This window comes from Ailuropoda melanoleuca, chromosome 3 (genome assembly GCF_002007445.2).
Source record: "Ailuropoda melanoleuca isolate Jingjing chromosome 3, ASM200744v2, whole genome shotgun sequence".
Classification (NCBI taxonomy): Eukaryota; Metazoa; Chordata; class Mammalia; order Carnivora; family Ursidae; genus Ailuropoda; species Ailuropoda melanoleuca.
In genome coordinates this window covers 13,177,181-13,189,183 of record NC_048220.1, presented here as the reverse complement: position 1 = coordinate 13,189,183, position 12,003 = coordinate 13,177,181, and the positions used below count along the sequence as shown (strand labels likewise).

The window sequence follows — 12,003 nt, the reverse complement described above, 5'->3', positions numbered from 1 at the left end:
AATCAGCCTGTTTGCTAATAAACTTCATGGAAACAAAAGCTCTCGAGTTCCTGGGTCCTGGTAGGAGCATATTGAACATCTGCTCTCGGAGAAATGCTGGTTTCTGCTCTGACTGTGGAGAACGTGCCAGCAGAGATTGACGGTCCTCTAATTCAAACAGCGACTTATTTGAGACGTATCTAGTAAGGAGAACAAATACAACTACCTTCTCTAACCAAGAAGGGCCTTATGAATGCACATGTGTGTTAAGTATATACGCCCTGAGATCTACCTCCCTCCTTAGACATTCAGCGCTCTCTGTGTGTTCACGCGCACATGCGTCTGGAGATGTTCCAAGGAGAATGTAATTTCTGATTTTCATTTTCCCATTAAGTATTGCTTTCAGAGGACATCCGATGCAGTCATGTGGATGGAGAGGCCCTTCTGTGTTATTTCTGTGTTACAGAATGTCTCTCCAACTGAACATTCTACCTATCCACCCATACGCTCATCGATACATTCAATTTTCATCTCTTGACTAAAAACTTCCTTCATGTCCTGGTTTCCTCTTCTGGGGATTCTCTGCTCTTTGGGGAGCCTGCTTTATTGGTGTATTTTGTGTGTTCTTAACGGCAATGCAATTCGTTTAATGAGGCAATTAATACATGTAATTCACAAGGTTTTCTGGACAAAGCCTAATAAAACATGTAATGGAAAAGGGTGCCACAGGTTTATTACTGACGTCAATAAAGTCTCTACAGTTTTCGTTACAACTGTAAGTTCTAAGGGAGGCAGATTTTTTCTGCAATCATATGTCATCAAATCTAATACACCATCAATTGTCTGATTCGGTCTGGTTTTCGAGATGTTTAAGTGTAAAAAAGTGGCCAGCCATAATTTCGTGATGTCCTTTATCATGAGATAAATGTAAAACCCAGAAATAGTAAAATGTGAAAGAAAGGTACACCCAAGGATTTCTTAAATAGGTTAAGGGGCAAATAATTTTTTGCCAAGTTTCCCTTATGCTTTACTTATGGTGAAATAAGTAAATCGAACAATATTGATATCAATAAAAATAGGAAACTGGAAGACATCCAATAATCCAAACCACTATTTATGTCAACTCCGTGCCAGCAACGGGCAATGCTTCATGTAGGTTTTTTTCCACTTAGTCCCCAGAGCTGCCCAGTGAAGAAGGTTCTTTTATCTCCATGTTAGAGATGAAGAAACCAAGGTCCAGAGACATCTTTTCTTTTTTTTAAAAAAATAAATGTCTCCAAGGCAACTGAGCTAGTAAGTGGTAGGGCTCAGATTTAAACCCAGACACGGAGCCTGTGTTCTCCAGGTCTCTGCTCTCTGTCTACGGAGTACGAATGTGCACAACTGCTCCTTGACCTGTGACCCCTGATTCCGTAATGGACACGCTCATTTTGCACCCCTAGGGTCACAGAAAGCATGGTTAACAGCCTGTCAGTCTGGGGGTTCATGGAGCTCTGTGTCGCTTAGGCTGTTTCAAAGATCAGTCCTTGGAGAGCAGATGGGCGCCCATACTAATCAAAGATTTTTCTATTTTGCTTTCATCTGCAATCAAAGTACTTTTCCGGGTTGTTTACTTATTTCTACCCCATGACGGTGAAACAGTGAAGTCAACTGAATATTCTGCCTTCTGATTCGTGGAAAAACAGCAACACACAGCCTGTGGAAGTATCCCTCTAGCTAGCCTGCCTGTCACTGTTCATGACCATTTGTACCAACAGCAGAGAATTTCCTTTTTTCAAAAAGTGTCCCCCCCCACCTTCCCCCGCCCAGATCTGTATTAGGGCAAACATTTAAAATGGGAGAATGCACACGGTGAGGGCAAAGGTGCTCTGGGCATATGCCGCATGGTACAATGGAAGTCGTTTCGGCAGCAGGCTCTCCTTACCAAGAGTCACAGGGAAGACTCAGGAGCAAAGCGATCACCAGGTTTGATGTTGAAAATAACACAGAGCCCAGTGAACCGATGTCCAGCGCGGAACAGGCCGAAGCCCCCCCGAGCAGCTGAAGGCAACAGCCTTGAGGGGATGAGACCGTTGGAACCTTTGTGTTGACAGAAAACAGCCCAATCGAGTGGCTCCGACTCGAGACAATTCCGTCTCCATTGTTTCGCCAGCAACATCTCTCTCAAGGGACAGCAAAGCAGGCCGACTGGAGGCCATCCCTGCTCTCTCCCTCAGTCCCCCCCACAGCTCTCATCCTTGTGCTCCCGGTCGAGCTCTGCTCTGGACACTCAGGCCATGAAGTAATTGCACCCTCTGAGACTTCACGTGTCACCATGAGGAGAATCGATTCCTCTCACCTGAAGATCTATCACTCCAGGGGACCACTAAAAACTGCAGGCTGCCCTGTGGTCCCGGAGTCTTTAAGGCAATTTTTACAAGAAAAGGGACAGAATTTGGGAGTCCAAGAGAGCCCGTTCTTTAGGTATCTGTATGAGGGGCAAAGGGCAACGAAAATACACCGGGAGAGGCATTTTGCTCGGCCCTATCCTTTCCAGAGGTATTTACTCAAGAAACAAAACCAGAACACACTTGAGTGCCTGCCTGACGGAGGAAAAACTTGCATGTGCTGAATCCATTAGAAAGCTGTTCGGTAACAGTCTTCCTTGTGAAAATATTAGCCTTGTCCCGGTTCCAAGGGCAGCATCCCCACAGGTTATCTGTTACATAAGGGCCTGCAGGATGGCTGGCCGGAAGAGAATTCACAGTTCTCCAGGGCTTCTACGCTCTCCCCTTGGGTAGGAATGCTCTCCCCAGGGCACCGCTGGGCTGGCCCGGCTCACAGGCTCACAGCTGGCCTCGAGGTCATTAACATTGCTTATCAGCCTGAAATAACAACCTGGAGACTGATAACTCGTAGGAGGCAAATGTCTGACATGGCTCTTCGACGAGGTCACCCAGTTGCGGATTTTCCTCGAGTCCGTCAAGCAAGCCACGCCATCACCCAACAGTTCCAGAAAGGGCACTGGCTCTGGTTCTGTCCCAATAGCTTCTCAGTGATGAGAAACCCACTGTGAGAGCTGAACAGAGAAACTGGCTGGCATTAAGCAGCATTTCCCCGAGGCAAAGAAGGTCGGGGGCCCAACTGTTTACTTAGCAATCCGCTCCTCCTTTTCTTTGGCAGGCCCCATTGAAAGTGCAGGTAGCCTTTCCACCGGTATCAAAAACTCCCTGTGAGGCTTCAGATAAGCAAAATGAAATCAGGGACATGAAACAATTAATTCAGACGGTTCGGGAAGAAATAACATTCTGTTTGAGACTGCAAATGATTTATGGAGATTATCAGTGATGACATTCTTCTAGTCATTCGAAAATTCTATTCTCCCCTTTGCCAGTATAAGCAAAAAAAAAGGGCATCCTACGCCAATGCTTATTAACTATTAGGGTTGTTGGTAGAAAACCGTGGCTGGGACTTGCAAGGACAGTACACAGAGAAAACGGAGTAGCTCTGACCAATTTTAAATGTTCTTCCTGCTCCTTTCTTCATCTCATAAATTTAGTACCAGATGCTCCTTCTTTGATGAGCTGTGTATCACAGTGTGTTGTTAGCCAAAATTGTAAAAAAAATTAAAAAAAAGGCTTCCTCAGCTAGATCAATGCTGCTATAAACAGGCTATATAAGTTATCTACACCAACACAAGACAGGACCTGATCCTGGAGTCACTGGACCTGAGCCGAGATGCAGTCTTTGCTTTCTAGGCATTGGAACATGTGCAAGTCACTTTAATTTCTTTCTTCACTCTCATCTACTGAATTGGTAAAAACAATAGGATCCAATGGGGTTGTTCTAAGGAATAAGTCAGATAATGTAGGCAAAATCCAATGGCCTGGGGCCTGGCACATACAGGAAATATGAGACATTAATATATATTATTATACATAGTAATATATACATATATTACTATGTATATTACTATGTATATTAATATGTATATTATTGCACCTATTATACATATTAATATACATATATTAACAGAAGTTACTATGGCACAAAATAAGCTATCACCTAACATAGACTCCCACTAAAGAAAGACTGTAGTAATAGTCTCCAAGGGTATTTTTTTAACTTGAGATTGTCATGCTCGAAAAAGCATAATCTCTTGTTGACAATACCACAATTTACTGCCACTGGGAGAGTTTATGAAGCCAAAGGGGATATGGTTATATGCATGAGAAGCAATTTTCTTTGCCACAAACAAATATGATTAAATCTATTTTAATACAGTGCTGACTTTATTTATTTTTTTTAAGGCTGAGATTGGCATTTTGTGGTTCCAACTTAAAAAAATATATAATTTATACTTATCCTTCTCAAAGGGAGTTACTGAGGATTTTCTTTTTTACTCCATACCCTGGACTGTGATCTGTGAACATCCGTTACGCACCCTGGGATTTCCTAATGTAGGAACTGGTTGTAAATGAGACTCATCTAGTTAGTGGGTTTGCTCATCTTTAATAGAGAGAGACTTCCTTAATTAACGTCTTACTGAAGATTTTCCTTTGAATGCCGGGTACAAGAAAGTTTATCATTTTCCCTTTTGATGAAAGTTAATTGCATGTATTGTAGAAAATTTGGAAAACACTGAAAAATACAAGAACAAAGGTAAAAGCCACTTCTAATTCCACCCTGAGTGGTAAATACTATAAACATGTTGTGACATAGTTTGGTTTTTTTTTCAAGTCTTATTACCTATGTCTCTTCTATCTCCAGAATTCAAAGTTGGTACCAAATTATATGAACGGTTTCGTAGCATACATTTTAATATTATGTAATGACCATGTTTTCCCATAAAATTCCATCATAGGTATGCAGCTTCGTTATTTATCCAATACCTTATTAGGGAATATTTAGGTTGTTTAAACATGTTTTTCATTAAACAATAATACAAGGAAATGATGGCTTATAAATCTGATCATTAAAAATTCTTCCTACCTGGCCAAAGCAACCTGCATAATGAATAAGGCTTGGGAAATCCTTAGAACAACTCAGCTCCGCGATGGCTTCGGTTTCGCTCACCATCCAACGGACGCACTCCAACTGACCATTCTAGATCGGAAAAAAGAAGAAAGAAAGAAATTCAAGGTCATTCAGGTTTGAAAAATACCTCATCGATGATAACTTTGCCAAAGGAAGAAATCACATGAATTTTGGTTCTTGTATTTGGCTTCATTTATTTGCAGTCTATCATCTATTTTATCTCTGGTCTGTGCTTCTGGCTCAAAATCAGTTGGGGAATTTTTACTGAAATGCATTTTCATAACTGTAATCAGATAGTCTGAAATGACTTTATTGAGGTATAATTTGCATACTGTAAATTATACACTATCCTTTTGAAGCACATAGTTTGAAGGATTTTGACAAATACATACTTTCTTGTAAATACTGCTCTAATCAAGATAGAGAACATTTCCATTCCCCACTTCCCCAAAATCTTTAGGGCGCCTCTGGTCTCAGGTCTTCACCTTTGCCCCAGGCAACCACTGACAGGCTTTCTATCACAACGGGATACAGTATGTCATCTTCTGTGTCTCACTTTTGTCACTCAGCTTTCATGCCTCAGAAATTCATCCAAGCTTCCGCTTGTATGAAAGGTTTGTTCTTTTTTATTGCTGACAAGTATTCCACTGTATGAATATATCAACATTTGTTTTTTCATTAGCTCTTAGGATAGGCTTTTACTCTGGAGAATTTGAAATGGTAGAAATACAGAAAGAGAAAATAACCTTATTATACTGGCTCAAATGCTATGCTCACTGAAGCCTTTGGTGACTCCATCCCCACACTGGCTTTTTCCTCTTGTGCTGAGACCCCACACTATACAAACCAGGAAGGCAGCTGTGAAATGTTTAACCTAGGCATTAGGGCCCAGAATTTGGAATGGATTTAAATCCTTAATCCACTACTTCATTATAAGACCTTGAACAAGTTGCTTCCCCTCTCTGATACTCAGTTTTCGCACCTGTGAAATGGTGGGGATAGTACTAACTGCCTCATAAAGTCACTGTGAGCAGCAGACGAGACAAAGCACACCACACTTGTTACCTTTCACTAGTAGTGCACTCTCCCAGATCCTCTGTAACACAAATGAGACATTCAGCTGCCTTCCTGGTTTGCCCAGTGTGGGGCCTTAGCCCAGGAGAAAAGAGCTACCGTGCCATGGAGTCTGGGAAGCTTATTCTAGACACAAGATATAGGAGGTGATCTACTCATTTTTCATCTACACCCATTTGGAGAGTGGAATTTCAAGTAGCCAACTCTCCACCGCTCACAGGCAGAGACTATTTTTCCACTGGGGGAATCCAGCAAGATCAGGTGGGTGGTGAATAGCTTCCAGGTACCACCTCAGATCCGTCTCCTCCCTCCTCTGCCCTCCTTGCCGCCAGGGGAGGTTGGTCTTTATGGGCTGGCTCCCTTGCCCCCTGGGTTTGGCTGATGGAGAGTGTTGGCAGGACACCAGGAAGGGAGGGTGAGTTTGAGGTCCCCTTTTTCTGGTTTTTCCAACTCCCATGGGGTTTCCATTGGCTACTGTGTCCCTCCAGCAGTCAAAGGTCAAAAATCAGCCAGTTCTTCCATTCAGCCAACTCTAGCTTGTGCCTCCTCCCCAGCCCCTTCAGGCTCTTGGGTGATAATAGTGCGCTCTGCTCTTATCCCCAGGATACTGTACTTTTCTTCTTGGGCTCCCTACACCCCACCCATCATCCTTTTGTATATGAATCCTTCATTAGAGATGTTCTTCAAATTGCATAATTTGAGCATGCCAACTGTTTCTGACCAGGATTAAAATAAAACCACTGATACTATGTGCTTCATTCCCTCTGATTAAAAAAGGAATAGGAACTACAGTGAGCATTTACTAGGGAAGATGGTTCATATCAACCGGCATTTACACAGAACACAGAAATATAAGGTAACATTTCTGATTTTAATGATTTGAGTTTTGTTGTTTTTTTCTTGGTCTAACTAAAAGTTTACTAATTTTTTAAATCTTTTCATAGAACCCGATTTGGTTTTGTTGACTTTCTCTATTTCTTTTTTCTGTTCTCTACTGCATTTATTTCTGCTTGAATTTTTAAATTTCTTTTCTTCTGCTTGCTTTGAATGTAGTTTGTTATTCCCCTTCAAGTTTCTTAAGGTAGAAGGCTAAGCTATTAACTTTAGACCTTTCATTTTCCTTTTTTTTTAAAGAAATATTTTATGTATTTATTTGAGACAGAGAGAGAGAGAGAGAGAGTACAAGTAGCTGGGAGGGGTGGTGTGAGAGGGGAAAGCAGACTCCTTGTTGAGCAGGGAGCCCAACGTGAGGTTCTATCCCAGGACCATGGGACCATGACCTGAGCTGAAGGCAGATGCTTAACTGACTGACCCACCCAGGTGCCCCTCTTTTTCTTTTTTTTAATACTGGCATTTATGGCTACAAATTTCCCTCTCAGCATTGCTTTAGCTGCATTCTTAAATGATAATATAGTGCATTTTCATTCATCTCCAAATATTTTCCAGTTTCTCTTGTAATTTCTTCTTTGATAAATGATAATTTTCGCCTGTGTTAATTCCAGATACTTGTGAGTATCCCTAATTTCCTTCTGTTACTGATTCCTAACTGCATTTCATTGTCATTAAAGGACATACTTTGTATGATTTCATTCCTTTCATATTTATTGAGACCTGTTCTGTGGCCCAATATATGATCTGTTCTGGAGAATGGTCCATCTGTATTTGGGGAGAATGTGTCTTCTACTTTTGTTGGGTAGAATGTTCTGTTAGATATCTGTTAGGTCTAGTTATTCAAGAAGGTAACGTTTGAATAAAAGTATTCAATAATAAAATGCTGTTGTAAAGGTGGAAGGAAATATCTTGCTACTATGATTTTGAACACAACATTGCTTGCCATAAATAGAAATACCAAGAAAACAAAAAAATGTTATTAAATTCTAGCAGGAGATTTTTGCCTGCTGGAGTCTCTGAAACTGGGGTCACTCATATTAGATGGTAAAAAGCAACGTCAGTAGGTTATGTCTTTGAAGTCATTCTCTCACCAGACCAATTTGTTATCTTTGAGCTTAATCAGAAGGACTTAATGAGAAATAAAAAAGAAACTAAGTTTATTTCACCCCAAGTCTGCTTAGCTCCTAAAATAATGTATTATGTTGGCCCCATTTTAGAAACACACTGCTTTCACCATATAGAAATCTTTCTTTCTAGTTATTTTGCTTAACTGTTCCCAAAGGGCACTCAGTAATGCCCTGAACTGCCACAGTATCTAGTGTTGGGTTCCCCAGAAAACTCTCAATAAATTCTGCATGTAACCGGTAAGAATTTATTATGTTCCATTTAAGGAGTTTAAGGGTAGGGGAGAGGTGTTCTTAAGCCTTCAAAGCCCCCTTTTTCAGGTAGTCTTTTTATTTGATACCCTATCTCTGACTCTGCTTCCTGTCAGCCGAGTCACATTATCTCAGCGACTTCTGCTTGTTTGAACCAAGTTTGTTGTCTTTAACAACAGTGTAGCTCTCAGAACTATGTTTAATGAGGTGAAATGCCATCAGTTGGTCACTGGTGTTCAAAACAAGGTCCTAAAACAGAAGAATGATGACTTCGTAGAACTCCCTCAACTCCGCCAATGTCTATCAAATAACACTGAAGGGACTGAGGCAGGTTTTTTTTCAGGTCAGATTCCCAAAGGGGGTGGCACTTACTATAAAATATTTGTATTGACTTTTTTGGTAAATTCTAGATTAAATGAAGACACAGAAGAAGAGTTCCATTTCTCATATCATTGTCCGGAAGTAAAAATATGAAAAGTCTGAGACCCCAAATCTATAAGAGCTTTTGAATCTCGTGGGTTTGTTATGTGTTCTTCATTAAAACATAGAAACAAAAAGCACGGCAGTTCAAGGTTACATGCTGATTATATGATAGCAGTAGCCGACTGGGGGAGTTTAAGAATGAATTACCAATATGGATACCGTAGAAGGAGTTTATACCCAGGGTTGGCCTAATGACCACCAAGTTTCTTACGTACTGTCCTACGCTGAAGATTCTTAATCCATGAAAACAAGCACTAGGGCATATAAATGAAGAAAAAAACTCTCATCCAACTATGTAGCTACGATATACTCCATAATCTAACACCAGTTAGGAAAGTTACTGAGAACTGTATCTTATAAACACTAAAACAACAAGGCAAATGTCAGTGTTTATTGACATTGCAAGTGTACTTTGTTCATCACTGACCCACACATATTGATGACGAGATCCAACCCCTGTCTTCCCACAGGACTCTGATCTAGGACTAGATCCTGAATTTGCCATCCTGCGCTTGAATTACTGGTAACTTACTGTAACTTACCTGGCTATCAGCTTCTGAGGAAAAGGGACTAGGTCTCATTCAAATTTGTATTGCCATCACCTAACACAGTACCTGGTGGACTAGGTACACATTGTTGAACTCAACTACACTGCACCTTGACTTTCCATCTGATTTCTCTTTCTTCATGATGGCTCCCTCCAGTTCAGCTCCTACTGCAACATAGCAATATTCACTGAAGGAAAACAATATCTACCAGGGTCATAGATATCTTATTTTATCAAAAAAAATATCATTTTCTATACTACCTTGGAAATAATACATTATCATTGAATAAAATTAAATAAAACAGAAAGCAACTTTTAATACATAAAACTTCACTGAGGGGCGCCTGGGTGGCGCAGCGGTTAAGCGTCTGCCTTCGGCTCAGGGCGTGATCCCGGTGTTGTGGGATCGAGCCCCACATCAGGCTTCTTCCGCTATGAGCCTGCTTCTTCCTCTCCCACTCCCCCTGCTTGTGTTCCCTCTCTCGCTGGCTGTCTCTATCTCTGTCAAATAAATAAATAAAATCTTTAAAAAAAAAAACCAAAACAAAACAAAAAAAACTTCACTGAATGGTGGGGTGCCTAGGTGGCTCACTTGGTTAAGCGCCTACTTTCACCTCAGGTCATGATCTCAGGGTCCTGGGATGGAGTCCCATGTCATCAGGGCTCCCTGCTCAGTGGAGAGTCTCCTTCTCCCTCTGCCCCTCCCCCCTTCACGCTCGCTCTCTCTTTCTCTCTCTCAAATAAATAAATAAAACCTTTAAAAAAAACTTCACTGAATGGTAAATAAATTAAAGATGCAAAAATTCAGATTTGCATAAAAGATACACTAAGGGTAGGACAGCAATCACTCGTTTTTCAAATGTAACATGTTCTTCAGTGAATACACAAGTAGATTTCTTTAACTAGCAAGTTCCCCTAGTAAATTTCAAAATAATTCCATTCCTAAAAATGATTATTCAGCTTTTAGAAGATATAACTATTATGTAAAGCAGAGCACATATGCAGAAGCACAAGATGTATTCTATTTCCCTGAACTTCACTTCTGGCTTCTTCATAAATATGACTGAATTCTACACTTATTTGCCAAAGATCTTAAAAGTAATTGTAGTTTAATAGCTAGCCTTCTAGTGATGTGTTATGTTTTACAGAGGCACTCACTGCAGTGCACTATAAAAGACCACGTGTCCCTGACTCACAATTTCTACGTTTTAACTCTATCCCAGTCGACACTAAACTCAAAACTCGGCTCTGACATTCTAAACAACTCTTGGTACCGAAGATGTTTACCCTTCAGATGTGATCCATCAGAAGCCTGCTTTATTATCTGAAATACTCCTGAGAGCTATCATTCCTTAAAATACACCTTTTCCTCATTTGTCTCGCTCATTATACTCACAGTAGGAAAAAATGAAACAGTCTCAGATAAATCCAGGTGTGGTTAAAAATCTAGATTGCAGTCACCTCCAATAACAACAGTTCTGAGAACCACAACAGATCATTTTCCTTCCTCTTTATTAGTTGATTTGAAGCTTAGTCTCGTTGCACGATAAACTGGAATATAGTCTCCAAAGCTCAAAGCAGTTAGTAACCAAAAAGATTACTCTCTTGGGGCGCCTGGGTGGCACAGCGGTTAAGCGTCTGCCTTCAGCTCAGGGCGTGATCCCGGCATTGTGGGATCGAGCCCCACATCAGGCTCCTCTGCTGGGAGCCTGCTTCCTCCTCTCCCACTCCCCTGCTGTGTTCCCTCTCTCGCTGGCTGTCTCTATCTCTGTCGAATAAATAAATAAAAATCTTTAAAAAAAAAAAAGATTACTCTCTTAAATGTAGTATGCTCATTTGCAATTTGCTTGGTATATTATGCTACTCTCCCCCCCGCCTCCGTACTCATCTCTCCAACTTAGCTCACTAGGAATCTTCAAACACAGAAATTCAATTTTAGCTGTGGCGGGCCCAGCCCCCAACCCATCACCTTGATGGCCAGGCCTGCTGGAGTCAACTTCTCTGCGTTTCGCTCACTGAGGCAGTCTTCTCCCATCAAAGAGGTGAGGTGCTGCAGACACTCAGCGTGTCCCTGCGACGCGGCCACATGTAAGAGATTGTTGCCATTTTCGTCGTGAATTTTGTCTAGGTTGTCGGCAGCAAGGTGTGGCTGTACAGGCGGTAAGATTAGAACACTTAAGTCAAGAATCAGAATGAGACGCTATGGGGGTTTCGCTGTGGGCACTGGGAAGAAGAGACAAGTTTCCAGGAGCTCTGGTGGCCATCCTGGGGATTTAATAAGTCAAAAATTCCCTACTTTTAATGCTAATGACTTTCCATTACAGTTTTTGCTATCCTGTCCTTTAGAACTTGAGTCCTCAAGGGACTTATCTTCATGGGAGACATGGCGACAGGGCTCGGTCAGCGAGCCTGCGGAGGCGCCAAGATGGCTTTCTAAACGACTGCAATGACATTTATGGTAATTGGCAGGTTCCCTCTCTGTCTCCTCCACTCGACTGCTAAGTGCTGACAGCCAGACTGTGTTTTATCCTCTGTTGTAGGTTTGTTGAATGAAGGAACTACTTCTCTCCTCCATCTGGTTTGCCTTGAACGACGGAGAACTGGCTTTGATCACAAGCTATCTGATGGCTGCCACAA

The 12,003-nt window shown here is 41.5% G+C and overlaps 1 protein-coding gene across 6 annotated transcripts in view; it reads right to left on the bottom strand.

The window, feature by feature from the left end:
* Positions 1–12,003, bottom strand: part of SNCAIP (synuclein alpha interacting protein) — a 155,759-nt gene that overhangs the window by 31,416 nt on the left and 112,340 nt on the right. For all 6 annotated transcript variants that reach the window (XM_034655915.1, XM_034655918.1, XM_034655920.1 and 3 more), the window contains exons 5-6: positions 11,336–11,515; positions 4,951–5,064 (exon numbers count right to left, since the gene is read on the bottom strand). In XM_034655915.1, coding sequence (XP_034511806.1) covers positions 4,951–5,064; positions 11,336–11,515 — 294 coding nt within the window. The remainder of the gene's footprint in view (positions 1–4,950; positions 5,065–11,335; positions 11,516–12,003) is intronic.